The sequence below is a fragment of the Dromiciops gliroides genome, chromosome X (assembly GCF_019393635.1).
Source record: "Dromiciops gliroides isolate mDroGli1 chromosome X, mDroGli1.pri, whole genome shotgun sequence".
Classification (NCBI taxonomy): domain Eukaryota; kingdom Metazoa; phylum Chordata; class Mammalia; order Microbiotheria; family Microbiotheriidae; genus Dromiciops; species Dromiciops gliroides.
In genome coordinates, this window is record NC_057867.1 from 71,274,667 (window position 1) to 71,296,911 (window position 22,245).

The 22,245-nt window shown below is 39.3% G+C and overlaps 1 protein-coding gene across 1 annotated transcript in view; it reads left to right on the forward strand.

Annotated features, from left to right (window-relative positions):
- The window catches only part of LOC122733284 (connector enhancer of kinase suppressor of ras 2-like), a 565,211-nt gene that overhangs the window by 470,739 nt on the left and 72,227 nt on the right, over positions 1 to 22,245 (forward strand). Inside the window, exon 15 of the mRNA XM_043973567.1 lies at positions 4,601 to 4,652. Within this exon, the coding sequence (XP_043829502.1) occupies positions 4,601 to 4,652 (52 nt within the window). The remainder of the gene's footprint in view (positions 1 to 4,600; positions 4,653 to 22,245) is intronic.

Below are 22,245 nucleotides of genomic sequence, written 5' to 3' on the forward strand. Positions count from 1 at the left end.
GCTCCATCTATCTATCCCTTTTACTCTACCTGTGTGATCCTGGCCAAGAGTTTGACTGCCAGACTTCCTCTAAATCTCTTGACATTATGTAGTCACTCAAGCAAACACAGGCTATGCATCTCTTGCCCCTCACCTTTGCTACCTGACTGGCTCCCATCCTTTTCCTATTGTATATCTTTGAGGATGTCTTTAACTCCACTTCTGGTGTATAATTCTTTATTAGTTTTGTGCTGCAGCAGAAGTAGGCCCATCAGTCCTGTCCCCATTGCTTTTATTAATTCTTTGGAGCCCATAGCATTATATTATGTGTAGCCCAATATATGACCAGATCAAGAATATTGTTTCTGAGAAGCTAGACCTGTGTTTCAGAGAAAAATCTTCAGTCATTAAACCTCTGGCCACTATATCACCTTCTTCCTCCTCTTCAGTTCTAGGCCAGGTTCATTGTCCATATTCAATGGCTTGCCAAGTGATTTATATTGATGGATGAACTCTACTGGTTGACCATTGAGCTGGCACATCCCATTTTCTGTAGGAGGTGTTTCCTGGTATTGCCATTGCCAGCACCTTCCCTCTTGGCTCACCTCCCATTTACAATGTATTTATCTTGTATATACAAAGATATTTTCATGCTGTCTCCCCCATTAAAATATGAACTCCTTGAGAGCAGGAATTATGTGTATTGTATGTAAAAGTTTAATAAATGTTTGTTGACTTACTATGATCTGATTTAATTGGGTCTTTCACTAAGCTGTTAGTCAATTGAAACTGCTGTTTCTCACTGTTTTATGATGGATACTATTCATAATCTTCTCTATAAGATTTTACAAATTAGTTTATATTCTAAACTAGTGTTGCCCCTATTCATTCTGCTTGCCAAGGAGGTTGTGGTTTCTAGGCTCTTTTGGCCTCTTTGCCACGGCCATTGATTTACATTGGTTAAACCGTTTTAGAATATGTTCAAGATCTGTCTTGGTGCTTGTACATTTATCTGTATCTGAGTAGACTATTCCAATCGATCAGGTTGAAGCTGTTTAATTGTGCATCCTGCCCTTCTCCTTTTTATTCTTTCATCTAATTTGATATTGACTTTGGCAGCTCAGATTCCATTTATTAAGTTGTGCCCCATATAATTATAGTTCAGGCCCAGGTATTCTCACAGTCACTATATTTTGTCATCGTACAAAAGGAAATCTGAAAGTCTGACAACCTCTCAGTTAGTTTGCCTGTATGTCCAGGAAGCTATTGGTTGCCCAGGCACCCAGAAGTCCTAGGCTAGCCTTTGGATAACCACATTTGTTGATATCTTAGGACAGTACTAGTCTTTTTGGAGGTCAGAACCATGGCAGGCCTCAGACCTGCTTTCTTCTTAAGTTGTTTCCAGAGCTCTAGGGAAACATCTGCTTGTTCCCTTAATGACACAGAGTGTTTCTTTTTCTTTTTCTTTTTTTTGTGGGGCAGTGGGGCTTAAGTGACTTGCCCAGGGTCACACAGCTAGTGTCAAGTGTCTGAGGCCGGATTTGAACTCAAGTACTCACTCCTGAATCCAGGGCCGGTGCTCTATCCACTGCCCCACTTAGCCACCCCCAACACAGAGTGTTTCTAACCAATACCACTCCTCCCTTCCCCAAGATCACCATTGTCACCTCTAAAGGTGTTCGTAGGTAGGCTTTGGTTTCCTCAACTGTAAAACGAAGAATAAGTAGCCTCTCAGGTCCCTTTGAACCTAGGATGTTCTAAAATCTCCTTCTATCACCTTTTTTCAAAATCGATCCTCAGATTCAATTAATTCTGCAAGTCTGACTTTCAATTAAGTCTATCATATTTCATTCTTTCCTCTGTACTAATTAATGATAAATCCATGATCCCTGTCCTCCATATCTTCATTCTTCATTTGTTGTACAGTTTTAAATATTTAACTGATTTCAAAAATAGGAACTATTTGACTCTTTGGGGATCAACTCCTCAAGTAAACCCTGAATTTCCAGAGTAGAACTTCCAGGGCTGACTTGCCAATTCTTCCCTATAGCCAGGCCAGCACCAGAAAAGGACTTAAATATCTGAGTGGTCCAAAAAAATCTGTAGCTCTAGATTACTTGATGATTTGATTTTCTCTTTAGCTCTGTATTTTGCACAGACTAGCACTTGCGGATATATCATACCAACTCATGTTTGTAACCACATCACGATTCAGTTTCCTTGCACCTGAGGCTGTATTTTCTGTTTTAATCCACTGAGAATCCTGCAAATGCTTTATAAATACCACCCTTTAACTAATGCAGATGAGTGTAAAGGGTGTTCACATGAACCACCATCAGGCACTTATAGCCATTGGAATACAGCCCAGCGATGTTGCAAGTGGATTTTGCATTATTCCATAGAGGGTGTTTAATTGTTGCAGTCTCCTTGGTCAAAGCTTAATCGTATCATAATTTGCAAAATTTAATCCTTTACAATATAGCACTTAGTCATTAATTCAAATGAATCAACAGCATCTCAGATTTGAATGGGACTTCAGAGACCATTGAGTCCAACCTGTACCTGAGTAGGAATCCCCTCTGCACTTTCCCTGGCAAATGGCCATCAAGTTGCTGCTGAAAGACTGCTTCAAATAATAAGGAACTTATCACAAATTATTGCGGACCCACCCCTCCGCAACATGATTTTTTGCAAATTGTACTGATTCAATTGACCTTTTTTGTTTTCTTAGTTATTTTCCCATGGAGTATCATTTTTAGAGTATTAAAGCATTTGTGAGCTCATTTTCTTTCTGCCATATTGACACCTTAGTACCAAGTGTAACGATTGGAATAACGCCACCTGCTGGATACTTACTGTAGAGGAGTTCTGCCCATGAAGGGAAGGTCTTTGAGGGCAAGACCAGGAGTCAGGAAGTGACGCGGGCTAGTGGGAGGAGGAAGGAAGAGACTGGCGCTCAGTCTCGCTCTCTTTCCTGGGGACGCTGGCGGAGAAGGGAGCTAAAAATGTGCTCTCCCTTTAATAGATAGAAATCTAGGCCTTTCTCTCTCTCTTTACCAAATTCTTGTTTTCCTTAATAAATGCTTAAAAGTCTAACTCTTGCTAAAGCTTATAATTTATTGGCGACCACTCATTAGATATTTTAGACAGACTAGCTAGAATTTTAGCCCTTAACACAAGCAACAGATTAGGCACCAAAGGTGATTCAGATGTGATTGATCATTTAGTGACCAGCCATATAGCCTGGCCAATTGATTGTAGAAGGTGGGAAGCAAAAATAGAAATAAAATTTGTTTCCTTGATTGTCTTTTTTGGGGGTGAGGCAGTTGGGGTTAAGTGACTTACCCAGGGTCACACAGCTAGTAAGTGTCAAGTATCTGAGGTCAGATTTGAACTCAGGTTCTCCTGAATCCAGGGCCGGTGCTTTATCCACTGTGCCACCTAGCTGCCCTGTCATTTGTTTTTTGTTTTTTTCCATCATTTGTTTTTAAACTGCTTTTCTTCCTTTTTATATAACTCAGAAACTGAGAATTCCAGTGCAATATGAAATAATACTGTTTTCATGGGTTATTTTACCGACAATTTTGGCAGAGTTCCTGTTTACAATTAAACTGGCCTGGATCACTGTTTACAAGTAAACACTTTGCAAAAATCATCATACTCATAGATGTAGCAACCCAATTTGGCATATTATGCATGTGTATGTATTTTTATGTGCATATGTATATGTGTGTATGGACATATATATGGACATATGTATGTACACACTGAGACTCAGCACAGTATAGTGACTAGAGAGACAGCCAGGAAGACAGAGAGTCTCTGACACTTACTGGATGTATAACCCTGAGCCAGGTAAGTCACTTAACCCCTCAGTGTTCTAGGAAACTCTCCAAGACTCTAAGATGCAAAGAAAATGCCATCCTGCTTTTGTAAAGGAAGTCCATCACCATGGAGTTTCCCATAGCCATAAAATCATTGGTTCGGTCCCTATCCCCTATCCCTACACAGCCTTCCCCACATCAGTATATAATCATATAGAGACATAGGTATGGGTAGCTAGAGATACACATTGTATATGTTGTCCAATGATCCAGGTATTAAGGACAGCATGTGTATATTGCAGCTAGAATGTAGAACTCTGTTTTGAATTTCAAATGGCTAGAGTATCAAAATAAATATTAAGGAAGACTCATTTTGACACTTTGGAAATCACTAGAAGCCATTTCTACTAGTTTGTATAAGGCTAATTTAATAAAAACTTCTATGAAACACCTATACAATCTATTTTAAGGGCAACTCGCTGCAACATTTAATATTTCTTTAATTTGTCCAGTGGTGATTCAGCAAAGTGAAGGTGGCCTTGTTTATGTTTCTATTTCTTGTGTTGTGTAAGCTGCAAATAAAAGGGCTGATCTTTCCAAGCAGGTGTCATATGCAGAGCTATGTTATTCTTCCATTGACCTCCCTCATGATCCTAAGGTATTCCATTGATAATGCCTTTGAGGATGTTTACAAACATATTTGACCATACATGTTCTTGTTCTTCTTCAACTGTGTGTTGACTTTTTAGCCTGGTAGTTGATTTATCTTAAGCCTAAAAAAATTATTTTTTCCATAGATATGCTAGCTCTGCTGCTGCTGACCGTCACGGAGGCATATCCATGAAGAAGGTAAGCTTTTGATAATAGTTACCTTGGTGCTAGGGGGGATTAATGAGGTTTCATTGTCACTTCTTCTGTATAAAGGTTGTTTTTCCTTTTGCCTATGAATTCTGCCCAGGATGAAGGAGAATGGCAATTGAAGGTGCCAGAATGTTACTGGGGAGGGGAGCCATGTGTGGTTTTGAAAAAGAATCCTGAGATGAAATATAATAAAGATTTTTCCATGTATGGAGCAAGAATTGATGAAATATGTTCCCACAAAGAAATATCAGGCTAGAAACTTCCTTTCACTCATGTATTTAGAAATGTGGGAAGAACCACTAATATCTGGGGATAAAAGTTTAATTTGTATTGTATTTCTGTGTAGTCACCAATTTGGGGGTTCTTTCTGCAATTGGAGTATTCTTGATGTACTGAACTTAGAAACCAGCATAGAACCCTCCAATGATCTGTAAGACTCTTTCACTTGACTTCCAGTTTAGTTCAGCCGTGCTCAAAACTTTTGGTCTCAGAATCCCTTTACATTCTTAAAAATTATTGAGGAACTACCAAAAGAACTGTTGCTTATGATGTGGATTATATTTTACTGTCTCAGAAATTAAAATAGTTTAGTATTATTATCTAAAACAGTTCTGATCTCATGAACCCCTTGAAAGGGTCTCAGGGAGCCCCAGTGGTCCCTGGAACATATTTTAAGAAAGGCTAATCTAGTTTGTTGTAATTTATAGTCATAAACATTCTGAACTATCTTTTGCATAGTGTTCTGTCTTATTTTAGGGCTTTTGTGGGGGTAGGAATTTTGATAACCATTTTGCTCTGATCAGACTGTGAGGAGAACTTTGGCTTTTAATTGATCGTGTCTATTTAAAGCTAATTTTCCCCAACCTTGCTGTACTATTTAACGAAAACGGTTTTCCTCTTCTCTATATGACCAATCAGGAAGTTTATTTATGTAAAACTCCCCTCAAAACTATTTAGGCCAGTTTTGCATAAATGTTTCTGTTCCATAAATATGGTCTCCATATATGTTAAATGAAAACAGTATCAGTGAAATATGGTATATCCGCTTTAATACCTGCCTATATAATCTGCTTTTGAAGTAGACTTGACTAATTGGGTACACAGGTGTGTCATGAGTCTAGTGTCTCTTTGTAACCCCAGAGCCTAACTTCATGCCAAATACAAAGTTGGGGCTTGATAAATGGTGAATTGAATTTAAATAATTTGGAAGTTCAATTCTAGTCCAAACATTGGCCAATCTATTATTATACTCCAAAGAACATAAAAATTACATATATTTGACCAAAGTAGTCCATCAAAGGAGCAAAAGCCTTCCTGACCACTGGGATCCAGGCAGCTATGCTAATGACCACTTTGCCACTTCCTGTTTGAATATGAGAAATAATAAATGGGGAGAGCTAAAAATAGAGAAAGACCATGAATAGGGCTTCAGGAGCTCCATTTGTACCTTGCTCCCTATCCTGGCATGCTCCTTTTAGGCTTCTGCTTTAAGGAAATTGCTCTATTCACTCGCTTACCTCCATTTATACCCTCACTTGTCAAGGTTCCCAAAGTTAAGATAGTATTAGTTAGTTTTTATTTGTGTATATTCAAACCCCAACTGAAATGTTAATACTACAAAAGAAACTGTCATCTTAAGACTGAAATTCATGTCAGTCAGAAAGCATTTATTAAGCACCTACTGTATATGTACTGGCAATTTTGTAGGAGAACTTCGTTTTGGAGATAATTATCCCAAGATAGTTAGACAATTCATCTTGGATCTACTTTGTGAAATAACAAATATTTGACTGTGGTTTTTGGTTTTCCTCCAGATGTTTGATATCATGTAGACATTGCTACTGATTCATTTAATCTTGAAATCCATTAGAGTGTCTTTCCCCTCAGGTTAAAGACTTCACTGACTCTTAAGTGATTAATACACATTCATACCTAGAAAGGCTGGTGTTCCATCTTAGTATTTGAATTAAGTCTTTAACATCTAAAACTGTCAGTCTTAGCTTATATATTTTAGTATTATGAATGTAGTGTGTTGAAACATATTCTTGCTTTCTTGTTCTTTTTCTGAATATGTCAACAGTCAAATTGTAGAGATTTGAGTCTTGTTGCATACATTCAAAAACTTTACCAAAGGGCTATCTTAATTAAAAAATATTTTGAAGGAAATATATATATATATATGTAACTTAACTCTCTGTCCTTCTTGTGGGCTGAGCTCAGATTTTACAAAAGAAACATGCAATTTGGTTCGCCTTAAAGGAATTCTATAAAACGAAACATCCAGGAAGAAGCGAGGTTTTACAAACAGAGGCAGAGTGCTTCTCAAAGGAGGTGTCAGGAAGCCCAGTAAATACTCCTTCGGGGGCAGCTAGGTGGTGCAGTGAATAAAGCACCGGCCCTGGATTCAGAAGGACCTGAGTTCAAATCCAGCCTCAGACACTTGACACTTACTACCTGTGTGACCCTGGGCAAGTCACTTAACCCTCATCGCCCTGCCGAAAAAAAATACTCCTGTACCCAGAGGTGACTGGCCATCAGCCTAGGTCAGAGTGGAATTTCTTAGCATAGACCATAAGTCTGTCAACAAAGGCATGCTTGCAGGCCAATGCTGGTTTTCAGTATTGGCCTTAGGAAAGGATTGACAGCAGCTTATAAGGAAAGGGCTAGGGTTTCACTCTCACTGGTACATGCTTAGGCTAGCTATGTTGTGCTAGAAAAGACGTAGCAGGTCGTAGCATCATGAAGGAAAGACTTAGACTTCTGTGGGTCCAAAAGGTAGGTAGGATACTTTAGGAATATGCAGTGGTATTTGGGTGCTATTCCATTAAGTCTCTCACATGTGAGTTAGTTTGCCCCCCCACACCATGATTCTAGTTCTATCCCTCTGTGGTCAAGAAGAATAGATCTGATTCTGCTTCTATATGACAATTCTTGGAAATAGATACGTCCCCTCCAAGTCTTATCTTCTTTTGGACAAACATACATTGAGCCTTTAATTGAGAGCCTCTCACATCCTTTTACCATCCTGAGGATTTGTGCAGCATTTACCAGCTTACAGTCACTACTAATACAAATAGCAAAAGGTTCCAAGTAGGGTAGTTAGGTGGCACAGGAGTCAGAAAGACCTGAGTTAAAATTCAGCCTCAGACATTTATTAGATATATGACCCTAGATAAGTCACTTAACCTTGTTTGCCTCAATTTCCTCCTCTATAAAATGAGCCAGGGAAGGAAATGGCAAACCATTCCAGTATCTCTGCCAAGAAAATCCCAAATGGGGTCACAAAGAGTCAGACATGACTGAAAATGGCTTAATGGCAACAACAGCCAAGTACATTCATGCATTATGTATGAAGTCCAAATTCTGGCCAATAGCTTCAGCAGGGAAAAAACAATTAGCGAGCTCTATTATCTTTATGTTTCTTTTGTGGAGAAATAATGATCTTTTTGGCTTACCTTGATTGCAAAAATCTTCAGAAATCACGTCTAAAAATGTTGACAGGGAAGTACCCTGCAAAATGTTAAATTCATGCTCATTTTTATTTATTGATGGGTACTAATTTACTTTTTTTTTTTTACTAATTTACTTTTAATTAATTCAGAACTTAGTCCAATAAAACAAACAAGGGATTCACCTTAACAATCAAAGTGTAAATAGGAGTTTAAATCAGCATATCCTTTCTGTTTCTCCCTTGCTCAATTATTAACTGACCTTTTGTAGTAGTTTACTTTGAGGAATTCATGATTTCATTGATATTTGTCTCTACCAATGCAGATTGAAATCTTTCCATGTTTCATGAGCTATCAGGGATAAAATAGCAATAATCATGGAGGAGCTGTCTTTAAGTGGCAAAACCCTTCTCTACATTTAAATAGGGTAGTCCTCAGAAAAAAGCAAGGGTCACATGCATGAAGAATGTCCATAGGCCAGATTTCAGCATGCATCTAAATGAATGCCCTATAGAGACTGTCAATTGGTCCCAGAGTTATAAAAGAGAAAGGGAGCAAGGTGGATTTCCTTTAAGGAAGTGACAAAGCATTTTAATTGACCCCCCAACCTTCCTGTGAAAGCAAAGATCCATCTTTTTGATACAGACGTTCTACTGATGTTAACAAGACCTGGAACGGCACCATTCCTGAAAAGCTAAAGATGAGTATCACACAGATGATAGTGAACGATTTGGGATGTGCTGAGAGGGAGTAGTCTACAATCTATCAACCGTGAGGACTGCTGAAGAAGAATAGAAGTAGAGGATTTCATGAACGAATTATTGGATAGAAAGAGAACATGGGCTGCTCATGTGGCTAGATTGAGGAATGACTGACAAGAAGACAGCCAGAGTGCTCTGCTGGACAAAGCAAGGAAGACCCCACTGAGCAGACCCCTGGGGGAAAACCTTGGGGAGGATATGGACAAGAGTCAGTCACAGGATGGGGAGGTTGGGATGTGAGTGTTTGAGGGGTCCTCACATAACAAACTCAGAACCCACTCCAATCCATTTCAGCTTGGCAACATATGTCTGAGTCTGAACTCTCCAAGTCTCTGCTTTTGAGAGACTAGCCCCATCCTTGGATCAGGATGAAGCATAAGACTAGGATTTGAAGGCAGGATTTTTAAAAGCATCTGGGAGAAATTGTGCAAAAAGAACATGCCATTACACGGTATTAAACTAATTTGGATTGCTGTGGATCAGGCTAGGGCAGTTGATTTTATTGGAATTAGCAGCCAACAATGAATTTCATGTGGGTGGAAGGAGTGAGAGATGACCCTGGATTCACATGAGTGGCATCAATTTGTGGGAAAAGATTGCAGCTTCGCCTCCCACCCCAGACACACACCCAGAGCTCCATATTCTCAGCTCCACACTCAGATGGCTACTGATGCAGAGACATACGGATTCATTTCACTTCAGTTCAGCAAACTTTTCTTAAGCGCCAAGGCCCTGTGTTAGGTGCTGGGCTGCAAAGAAAAAAAATGAAGGATCCCCTGCCCTCAATGAGTTGACATTCTACAGGAATGGTATGACCTGTACTTAAAAAGGAGCTTCCAAATAATTCCAAGGAGAGAGTGCTCAAAATTAGAGGGACACAAGGAGGTCAGGCGATGCCTTATATAGAAGAAAGCTGTAAGGTGCAGGTAAGGAGGGCGTGTATTCTGGATGTCAGGGGCCACTTATTCAAAGGTGCAGAGACAGAAGATCAGATGCCATATGGTAGCTAATAAGGGCTAACGTGTATATGGTGCTTGTTATGTGCCAGGCACTGTGCTAAGTACTTCCTCGTTATTACCTCATTTGATCCTCACAACAACCCTGGGAAGGAGGTGCTATTTTCCACCCAATTTTACAGATGAGGCAACCAAGGCAAATAGAGGTAAAGTGCCTTGCCCAGAGTCACACTGCTGCTAAGTGTCTGAGGCGAGATTTGAACATAGGTCTTTCTGACTCCAAGCCCAGGGCTCTATCCATTGTGCCACCTAGCTGCTCTGATACACACACACACACACACACACACACACACACACACACGCATACATCCATATACACACACATATATGTATACTCAGAGAGAGGTACCATATATACATATACGTGTATGCATGTGTGGATATGGATAGATATTTGTACCAGTGCAGAAGTAGGCACTGATAATAATTTTCTCATATCTTTAAAATGATTCTTCAGAGAAGAAATAGAACAAGGAACATAATCTCCTGGAAACAAATAAAGATCTTTACATGTAACTGATTAATTCATTGTCATACTCTGAAAGACTGTGCAGAGCTATTAGAATTGAATCTTTTGGTCAGATTCAGAAGAAAACAAGGGCAGAAATGATGACAAGTATTTGAAGGTATTTTATCTTAGTCGCAAGATGCCTCCAACTGCATTTAAATAAATCCTCAGAACAAATGACATTATTTAGACATAGACTTTGGCTTGATTGTAATAAATAGCCATTTACATTTGCTCTACATGTATTGTTCTGAAAGCATGGCCCCTGAGAAATGCTATAAAAAGTTTCCCTACAGTTAAATCTTGAATTAATGTGTAATTTATAGACACACTGAGACAGAATATGTGACATACATACTGACTGTGTTAACAAAGCATAATCCAAATCATAAAACTTTCAAGGTAGAAAAAAACCCTTAGACTTACACATTTAATCAGCCAGCTAAGCCAAGTGCCATTTAGTCTAGACAAGTCTTGGAAATTACTGGGCACCTAGGGCAACTCACAATTCTTCCTCTCCAGGGCCTTTCTATCATTACTTTCCCCAGTGATGGGAGAAGGATACTACCTTGGCAAAATTGTCTTCCCCTACACCCATAGCCATATATTCCTTTACTTCTGGGGTGGGGGTTGGCTGGGGTGGGGACAACAAGGGGAAAATCCTTTCATGTTTTTGGTAAGCCAAGGCTCTACAATCACCCCTAATTTCCATCCCATTTCCTGTGAGGAGAATTAAAGCAATACGAATTTATCGAATGCCTTCTATGTGCTAAGTAGCCTGGCTTAATAAATGCCAGTTGGGGAATCAGGATTATCTGGGTTCCAAACCCATTGCTGACACATAATATCTGTGTGTCCCTGGGCATGTCACTCATCTTCTCTAAGACAAAGTTGGAGAGCAACAGCCTGAAGAAAGTTCCTTATATTAATGAAATCACAAGTCAAATCCTGCCCCCCCCCCAAAAAAAAATGTTCAAGGCACTGAGAATCCGAAGACAACAAAAAGTAGTCCCTGCCCTCAAGAAGCATACATTCTACTTCTAGATGATACCATGTAAACAGATATGAATATACATAATAATTTGTTTGGTTTTTTGTTTTTTGCAGGGCAATGAGGGTTAGGTGACTTGCCCAGGGTCACACAGCTCGTAAGTGTGTCAAGTGTCTGAGGCCAGATTTGAACTCAGGTCCTCCTGAATCCAGGGCGGGTGCTTTATCCACTGTGCCACCTAGCTGCCCCTGTACCTGATAATTTGAGGATGGAAAGGCTTCCTGTCAGAGTTGGCTTCTGAGCATATGGTCCTGGCTCATTTTCAACCTTCTCAGACACTAATTTTAATTTGACTGAATATGGGTCAAGATATTTTTTTTGACATTTCATTCTTCCTAGAAGTAGTTTCCTACCAAAAATCCCCTGTCTCTTCTTTATCATCTGGCTAGGTTAATGTAGGCATATTTGTCCCTTTGTGAATTCCTCGGAGATCAGAGACTGCTCGAATACACATCAAATTCTCTGCCTAGCATTTGGCTGGCTGTGCAATTCCAATGTTAATAGCCGCAATGACAAACTGATGCTAATCACATGTTTCTGAAGCAATGACCATCAACCTCTTCGGTTCCCCATTACTGTTCCATAGAGCTGTTCACACCCGCAGCTCATGCCACAAATGTAAGAGGAGCTTTCTTTGTTACCCTGTGGTTCTTGGAACTCAGAACTCATGGCAATTTGCAAAAACAAAGAAAAAAGCCCAGGTGCTTTTCCCCCCTATTTCCCCTTGCAAATTTAGCTTGGCATATCAAAGGTAGCACTATGCCCAATTTAATCTGAGAGAGGGTTGTTTGGCAAGCACTGTGTCTTCATGTACAAAAAAAGTCTCAATGCATTCTGTTTGATCATACCTTCAGATTGGTCTCTTGTGACTAAGTGTCATCTTAATTCTTGAACCAAAAGTGAAAATAGTAAATAGTGTATGATGGACTCAGATATCCTCCAGCACCAAAAAGTTCTAATATCCACAAAATAGCTTCTGCACTATGCTCTCTAATAGGGTCTGGGATACCCATATTTCTCAATAAGATGGAGTTGGGTATGGAAAGCCACTGTTGACAGTACAAATGTCAGCTAGGAGGGGTTCGCACATTAATTCCATTATTAGTCACAAATGCTTTAGGGTGAAACAGTTTATCATATTAGCTCCTATTGGCCTGCAGCTTTCTAAGAGAATAAGAACCCAAATGGGGACTTTTCACTGGGGAGGAGGAATCAGGAAAAGATTGGAATGAGAATGTTACACTGGCTCAAGTGGGAGGCTCTCACTAAAAGTGCTTTGTAATGCTAAAACACTATATAAATGGGGGCTACTCCTTTTACTATTATTTTTCCATGGTAGCCTCACTTCACTGTGATAAGAAGGTGACTCTGGATGCAAGGAAAAGCCAGTTGATCAACCCTTGTTGGACTAGTATAGCTAGATGCATAAAAGCTCATCACCAGAAGGTTGGCCACCAGGGAACCAACTAGATTTAGCCTAAATAAGTGAAAGAATGGATGAAAAACAATTAAACACTATGTGCTAAGCACTGGTAATGGCCACAGAAAATCATGTTAGTTCCTGCTCTCAAGGAACTCACATTCTAAATGGGCAGGTGATGCATATAAAAGCGTTTAACTGTGGTGCAAATGGAAAGGCCCAGTGGGGCTCAAAATATGGCAGTTAAACATTAAACATTTTCTTCAATGTGATTTCTACTGATAAAACTACCTATTAGCCAAAGTAGGGGAGTAATGTAAATGCCACTCTACATACCAAGGGATGGAATCTTAAGATATAAACTTCAATTCAGCATATTTTTCTTTCCTCCTATAATGGAGAAAGATGACCCATTTGGGTGCTGTTTAGAGCATTTTGCCTTGGCTGTTCAAACCTACTAGATTTTGTAGGACACTGTACTGATGGAACTTACCATGTCAAGTTCCTAACTTATTCAGTAGTTTGCTCTTGCCTCTGTTACTGTGAGGGAATGATTTACATGAACTTGGACATATCAAATTTACAGTAATAAAAAATTATGAAAATGTTGGAATAACTGGAGCATGAAGTGAGGAGGAGAGAGAGTAGGATAGCACAGGGTATTTTGTCACCCATAGTTTGGGTTGCTTGAGCACTGACTCAACTATTGGCTTTAAACTATAGATCAATGCTTTATCATAATGTTTCAGAAGCCAAGAATTATGAAGTACTAGTGTCTTGCCCCCTTAAGATCAGTCACCAGTCTTAAGATACATTTGACCCGGAGTAGATTTTGAGTGTGTTTGTCGTAAAGGCACTCAGACATGTAAGTATAAAAATAATTGAAGATGATGAAGTAGGGAACACTTGAGCAAGGAAGTTTTTCAGAAGAAATATGTGCTGTTCCCCCTTCCCTAGGTCTTGGGGGTGGGGCAGCAGAGATTACCTCTCTATCCTAGAAGAGTATTGTAATTAGAGTTTGGAATAGTGCCCCAAGGAAAAGTCTTTGCCTGACAGCTTTCAGGGTCACCAGTGACTGGCTGAATTGGGATCTCAAATTCTAGCTGTTGTTCTTGGATCCTTTTCTTAGAGGTGTGCCTTTCCTTGATTAATGAGATACCCACTTCAAATAAAAGGGAGAAGAAAAAGAGGAGATAGGTAAAGGGGAAATACAAATAAGAAAGACCCAGAATGCAGAGAAAGCTGACCCCCGCCCCCCAAGCCAACAATTACTTACTGAACATACTGTATGAGAGGTACTGAGATTCTTTTGTATCAACTAGGAGGATTTGAATATTTCCACAAAAGCCTTAGTGTTTTGACCAGACATACAGACGACAAAGGGCTTACAAAGAGAAAGAATAGTTCAGCTGGATTCTTTGGAAATTCACTCTGGAATTCTATAATAGGTGAGTCTAGCTTGGATCCTATTAAGAAGAATTCAATTAACCAGGTACCAAAAGGAGCCCATTATGAGATTGCCTCATAGCAGTGGGCCCTGAGGACAGCATCATAATGAAGGGTCAGAGCATTTTAGTTTCTCAACATGTGAGTCACTCTCATTATTAGCCCACTGTATTGAACAAGTTCTTCAGTGCTCAAACTATAATTGCCAGCACCCTTCTTAATCCCAATTTCCCCTAGAAAAATGCTAAAACCTGCATTTAACATGTACATCCTCTCACTAAATGGACCCTCTGCAGCAAGCCTAGATTCAGAACACCTGGGTTCTAATTCTGACTGCTATTACTTATTACTTATTGAGCATGATGGAGAGGCATTCTTGTTCCATTTTGGAGATTCTGTGATTTCCTACTTGGATGACCTTGGGGAAGTCACACCACTTCTAGGGGCTCAGTTTCCCCATCTGTAGAATGAGAAAGCTGGATCTAATTATCTCTATGGTCCCTTCTAGCTCCCAATCTGTTACCCTAGGAACATTAACCCAGCCCAGTCTGTAGACTTCCACTTTAATTTGAACACTAAGACTGTTATCTAGCTTTCTGATACAAGAGACAGAAGATTCCCATACCACCCTTTACTACCACAGTGCCAGATGTTGGAGAGTTTATTGAAAGACAGGCACACTAGTACATTAATGGCAGAGGTACAAATTATTCCCACATTATCCATACCCTTTCACCAGAAGATTCCATACTCTAAGGGATAGCAGCGGCAAAAAGAAAGGTAACATATACCCCCAAATACTTACAGCAGCATTTTTTGTAATGGTAAAGAACTGGAAACAAACTAGATGCCCATAAATTAGGGATCATCTAGACAAATTGTAGCACATGAATGTAATAGAATATTACTATGCTGTAAGAAATCATGCATATGATGAATACAGAGATGTCTAGAAAGACTTATATGCACTAATGCAAACTGAAGTGAGCAGAACCAGGAAAACAATATACAAAATGACTACAACAGTGTAAGTGGAAAGAAAAAGAATAACAATGAAACAATTGAAAATGAGTGTTGAAAAATTATATTGGCTAAACTTGGCCCCAGAGAAGAGATATGAGAAAAAAATCTCCCTCCACCACTACCCTCCACTTCCTCAAGGAGGTGTAAGGCTGCATGTGTTTAAGGAATATAATATGAGATTTTTTATATTATGGTTAATTTTGTTGAACTTTTTTGTCTTCCTCTGTTTTGAATTCTTTATTATGCAGGATAGCTCTCTAGGAGGCAGCAAACTGAAGGATGCTATGGGAAATGTAGATGTAAAAAAAACAAGAGATAGAAATAATTTTAAAAAGAAATAAATTCCCTTTCCTGTACTTACATAGCACTGTAAGATTCTCAGGAAAAGGGTAAACAGAGCCACAGAAGATGTTTTATCTAAAAGTGTTTCTATGGACTCTATACAGTACTTCTTATTACGAAGCCGTCTAAGAAGACCATGTTTGTGTTACTGCTTTTGCTTTGGATTGTTGCTATGTTTCAATATTCAGATCACTCTTGTGATCTTTGAGTGCTATACAAAAGTTGGCTATTTGTTGTTTTTACTTTAGAGATGGCCTGTTTTCCTTATAATTTGTATTTGTGGCTCCACCAACACTTAGAGATGCCAAATATTCCCTTCAGCAGCTGGTGGCAGTGAATTGTCCCCGAAGGGCCTTTATGGTTGGAAATGCTGGATTGCCATTGTCCAAGAGAGCCCTGGGTTACTCACTTTGAGAATATGCCACCAAATCCAACGTGGTGATTGGCTGAATCCCTGACTGCTTGCTGTAGAAAGCAGCTGTGCCAGGCAAAAACTCCTCATTTACTTACAAGGCAGCTAACTAAAAATCCCCTGTTAGCCAACAGCCTAATATTAGGGTCCAAGCTACCCCAAGAAGGACCTCCTAGGCATTTAGATTAGGATCAATGATGTCACTCGATAGAAATATTTTCTTTTGTGTTTTGTATAGTAATCTTTTCAACAGAGATTTCTTCAAGCGAATGGCAGGTTTGTCATGCATTTTTGTGTAAGCTACAAACTTTCTTCTCTTGAAATGGAACTGAAGTGGGACTTGCTACCCATTTTCCAATTGTTCAGGAAACTACAAAATGCCAGTAGCTGTTAATTTAGCCAAGTTGTCTTAGTAAAAGTGTTAAGAAAGTGTGACCCTTCTTAGGGAATAGTGGAAATCTGGAAAACAGTTATCTTCTTTTCTTTAACAATAATTGGCAAACTGTTTCCAGGATATGCTACCGACAAAATGAAAAAAAAAAAAGTAGGACCAAAAAAATCAAAAGATTACTTGAGATTTTCTGGTTCTGGCTAATACTTGCCATGGAATTGTCAATCTATAGGCTCTGAATAAAAACGATAAAGCAGAATTAATCTAAAGTGATTATATTGTTGCATTTTGTCCTACAGAGGATGGGCCTTTTGCAGGCAGGGTAATCTATTTTCTCCAGAGTTGGATTTCTGGGATGCTGAAAAGGTCCTCAGCCTCCCCAAAATCTTCTTCTAAGCTTGCAGATCCCTGCAACTGTTGGGGTAGAGTAATTCCTTTGGGTTGATTTAGTTCAATTCAATATACATTTAGTAAATGCCGCTGTCCCCCCCCCCCCCCGCCCTTGAGAAATCTACAGACAACCAGGTAGAGATATTGAGCTGTAATTTCATGATTCAGAACTGGAACTTTGGAGCATTAGAGCTGAGTGAAGCCAAACTAGCCGACATGCTATAGCTCACATGTGACACTCCATCTCCCATTTCCATGCTTTTGTACAAGTTGTTGTCCCTATCTAAAAGGCAATTCCTCCTCAACTTTGCCTCTCAGAGTCCCTCATCTCCTTCAAAGCTCAGCCCAAGTGACACCTTATACATGAGGGCATCTGATTCCCTCCCTCCCAGTTACTAATTCCTCACCTGCCCAAACTATATTGGATTTATTTTATATATTTCTTACTTGTGTTTATGTAATGGTGAAGTGCCACTCCAAGCCCAGTAAATCAGTATGCATATATATATATATATATATATATATATACACTAAGATTTTGAATATGTAAATAATGTTTTATACTATTGATATCTTTATGAGGAATCAATCTCTTTGATTGGTCCAGAAAGAAAACAATGTGATTGAGCCTGTGTATAAAATAGAAGCTTATCCATCTCTGAGTCAGTCCAGAGGGGTCTAGCCGAGCCCTGAGAGGGAATCACTCTCAAGGGATAGAAATAGAAAGAATAGAAATAGAAATAGAAAGGATTTATTCTTCTCTCTCCTCCCCCTACCCCACCACCACCTCCCACCTTCCATTGACCATGTCATTGGAGAGAGAAGAGACCAATAGGAGTAATGCAGCCAAAGACACACCAGAGATAAACACTTAGAAACACAGACACAGATGGATGCAGAAAGATAGTTACCCAATGAAAGAAGCAACTCTAAGACATATGACTCCCTTGAACCAGAAAAAAATACTAACTATAGACTCACGAAAGAACAAGTAACCAGGAAATGTGCTGACCCTTTGGTCACACACGCTCTCTCCAGATTGAGGTTCCTGAAGGAAAGCAATTAGTTAATTTATTCTCTTTATATCCACAGGACCTAGCTCAGAACCTGGCACATAATAGTTGCTTAATAAATGATGAATTGAATTATTCATAGTTTTCTGAATTATCTGATTCGAGGTAAGGACTGAGTGCCTAAGAACCGATGGCATAGAAAGAAAAGCAATCTCAGGACAGGGGTACTCCCAGATAGAGACAGGAATATCAGTGATAATCCAATAAAGGTGACTAAGAAGTGAGGAGACAGATAGGAAAACCATGAGAGAGCCTCTTGTCAAAGAGGATACAAAATCTAGGAACAGAGGTGATTAATAATCTCGGAAGATACAGAAGGTCCATTAAGGATGAAGACTGCAGGGGGGCAGCTAGGTGGCACAGTGGATAAAGCACTGGCCCTGGATTCAGGAGGACCTGAGTTCAAAGCCGGCCTCAGACACTTAACACTTACTAGCTGTGTGACCCTGGGCAAGTCACTTAACCCCCATTGCCTCTCAAAAACAAAACAAAAACAAAACAAACAAAAAAAGGATGAGGACTGCAAAAGGGATCATTAGACTTCACAATTAAGAAATTTGCCAAGTTTAAGACTTCGTCTTCTGTTAAAATACCAATCCCCCAGGAGATGGAGCACATTAAGCTGTATGAGCTACATATATTTTCATGGCAGTGATTCTTTCCTGGTAGCAGGTTTCCATAGAGGAGGAGAAGTGAGAGTGAGAGAACACTATTGGTCCTGAAGATAATGGGGAGGCTGGGGGACCTTTGGGTGGTCCTTTGGTCATTAGAGTGTCGCTGAAGTCACTGCTCATCCTAAGAAATCATTTTCCCCTGAATGATGTCATGCATCAGGATATGCATGTTTCAGCTTACTCTCTTTCTTCCTCTATTATACCAGTTCCCCTTTAACATATCTCAGTTTGGTATCAGCTATTATGCAGCATCTGGTTCAATTTTTTTCTATTCTCAACTTTTCAAGGCAAGAAGCTTCATAAATAATAAATTAAATAATCCTTTTTTGACCTATTCACTGTAAAAGAAAAAAATGACAAAATGTCCAATTGTGTCTTCTTAATTGGAGCATAATTACTGAAAATCTTCACAATCTTTTGTAAAAGGCTGAACCATTATAGAAAAATATTTGCTTTAGAATCAATCATTTTAGGATGCTTTTGGCAATCTATAAACTGCATTCAAGTCAAGCTATTCATTTATTCATGCCTGCAGTTGAGAGTCCTGGTATGCTAGATCAAAAAGTCTAGGGAAGAATGACCTCATTCAATACTTAGAGACATCATTTCAAAAGTCAGCAATTGAATTACAAGCTGAAAATGTTTGCAAATTCACTTTACTCAAATGCATGGAAATGTATGAATACATCTTGAGGAATCTTGCTTGAGGTCTCTACAAAATTCTGCCTTATTACATATAAAGCGAGTTGACTTTTCATTTTTCTTAAACCTGATTGAATTTTAAACTCTCTAAATATGCCACTGATAGACGAGAGTACAAGAGGGAGTATGGAAGCTTAAGGGATGTTTGCTTTTTTTTATTAGCTATTACAGGTAAATAAGTTTGGCAGCTTCTGTGGCACCTCTCACAGCAACCAACGAAGACAGATATGAGAGAATAAAGACTCCCTGGAGTCCAGAGCTTCTTAACCATTTTTGTGTCACAGAGACCTTTGGTGGGCTAGTGAAGGCCACAGCCCCTTGCTCAGAATCACGTTTGTTGCTCACATTCATCATTGAAGGAAATGCTAGATTTCAGTTAGATGTTAGTGAAAATAAAGATATAATTTTTCACATCTAAGTTCATGGACTCCATGAGATTTCCCCGTGGGTGTAGAATCCATGTTAAAACACAGGAAGAATTTCGATAGCTCAGACTATGGGCTTCCCATGTTGGGGACTGGAGTTCCTGTTCTTCTGCAGCTAATAAAGAGCCATTACTTAAACAAAAGAAATAAAGTTCTAAAGAAGGAAACCGTTATTACCGGCATTAGTTACAGGCCAACAGGGTACATTGTCATGAACTGGGCCATTCTAGGGCCCCTCCAAACATATTAGGTAAGCTATCTAGCTCCTTCAAGGATAGTCCTGGTGGGAGTGAAAGGTGAGAACAAAAGTGGTAAAGGTAGGATAATAATAACAACATATATATTTAGAAAGAGCACTTTATAGATTACTTTTTCTTTACTTGCTTGTGAGCCTGATTAGTGTATACATTCTTATTCCCATTGTGCAAATGAGACTTACATGGGTGAAGTTGTTTGACTACAATTATTTATACTTTTTCACTGATTCATAGGATCTGTAATCTATGGGAGTACGCCAGTGGGAAAAGAGTAACAGGTTAGTTCTTGGTAGTCATTAACACTTTAGTATGAAATTTTTTTTTGAGTTTTTTTTTTCCTGGTGAGAAAACTTTTGATATGAAGAGAGAAGCAGAATGCCTTTACTGGGGCAGAAGACAACATCCCTGCCAGGAGGTGGGGATGTTCCATGGGGGAGAAGACTACTGAGAGGGAAGGCTTCATGAACAAAGTCCATTCCCTGCTCTGAGGCTCAGTTTCCTCCCCTATAAAAAAGAAAGGATCTGGCTAGATGATCTCTGAGATTCTAGTTCTTTTGTTCTGTGAGTCTAATAAAACTAATTTAGCATTTGTAGCTAAAGTCAGACAGACAGTCTTTTGTAAGTAGTACAGCCTGTTTCTTTTCAGTGAGAGGTGGAAGTCATTCACTTTGGAACACTAAAAGGGAATAGAATTCTACTCTTCTCAGGGGGATGAGTGTTCAGCTTTACAGCATTCTGCTATTGCAGTAATTGACCCTCCTATTATTTTACTGTTATTCTTTTTGCTAAGTAGTTGACATGTGTCACTTGCATGACAGCCTCTCAAGATACTGGCAGGTGTTTTGGAAAGCCTTGACATTATTTCTTCACCTAAGTGGGAACTCCCACTAATTAATAAGCAGTGTAAACATTTTTTAAATTGTTCCTTCTTTCCCCCCAACCATACCATCTTAAGATTATATAGAGTCACAGGACATGTTTTACATTTCACATAAATAGAGAGTTCTTGATGTAAGGTAGCATGATTGTTGGGGGATTTGTTCCCCTAACAGGAATTCAGAGTATCTTTTGTGGAGAGATATCACCAGGCTGAATTTATTCATTTGTCAAAATAGCTTTTCCAAAATCTGCCATAAAGAACTTGGATGCTGTAGGTAATTAGTCTGCCAACTGATCAGATTCTCTCTAGGTCACTTGGGACATCTACTTGCAAAACTTTATTAGTGCATAAGAAATCGGCTGAACCCAAGATGACATGGTCATAAATATTGTAACTAAAATGTGATATTAGTGATGAGATTGCTGAAATTTTCCTCAAAGCCAGCAAAAGTGCTGCTTGCTCTTATTCTGGTAAATATCTTCTAAAAGGAAAAGTAAGAGAAATGTGAAAAATAGGCAGAAAAAGAGCTTGTCTATAGACTCTTTTGAAGGGATGGGTTGGGAGTTTTTTGTACGTTTTCAAATGACTTTACGATCATGCTTCTTTCCTTCTCCTGAGGTCCTTTACAACATTCTGAAAGGAAATATAATATGTGAGTGTGTGTGTGTGTGTGAGAGAGAGAGAGAGAGAAGCAAAGTGTCATATATAGAGACAAACAGAAATGCAATCTCATATGTCCTTGTCTTTTCCCTTCCCACAATCTCAGTTTAGGACAGCTACTAATGGACAGCCTCCTATCTAGCCACAGACTTTGGCATTAGCTGAACCTGAACTGATTCATATAAATTTGGTTAGGGACAGCCCTCTCTCTATCTCTCTGTTCCATCTGGAATTGATAGGCAAAGACAACATGGTTCAGTAGGAGTCGGGAGGACTGGGCCCCAGTCCTCATTCTAACATTAATTAGCTGTTCGGCCTATAAAATGAAGGCAGGAGACGACCTTTAGGGTCTTTTCCAACTGTTGTTGTTTTTGTTAGCTTGTTTCAGTCGTGTCTGACTCTCCATGACCCCATTGTGGGTATTTCTTGGAAAAGATACTAGAGCGATTTGACATTACCTTCTCCAGCTCATTTTACAGATGACGAAACTGAGGCAAGCAGGGTAAAGGGACTTGCCTAGAGTCATAGATCTTAGATATTTGTCTAAGGCCAGATTTGAACTCATGAAGATGAGTCTCCCTGATTCCAAGCCTAGTGCTCTATCCACTGCATCACTTAGCTGCACCCTTTCTAAGTAGTAATATTCTATATCACTTACCTACAAAGGCTTGGGCAAGTCACTTAATCTCTCTAAGCTTCAG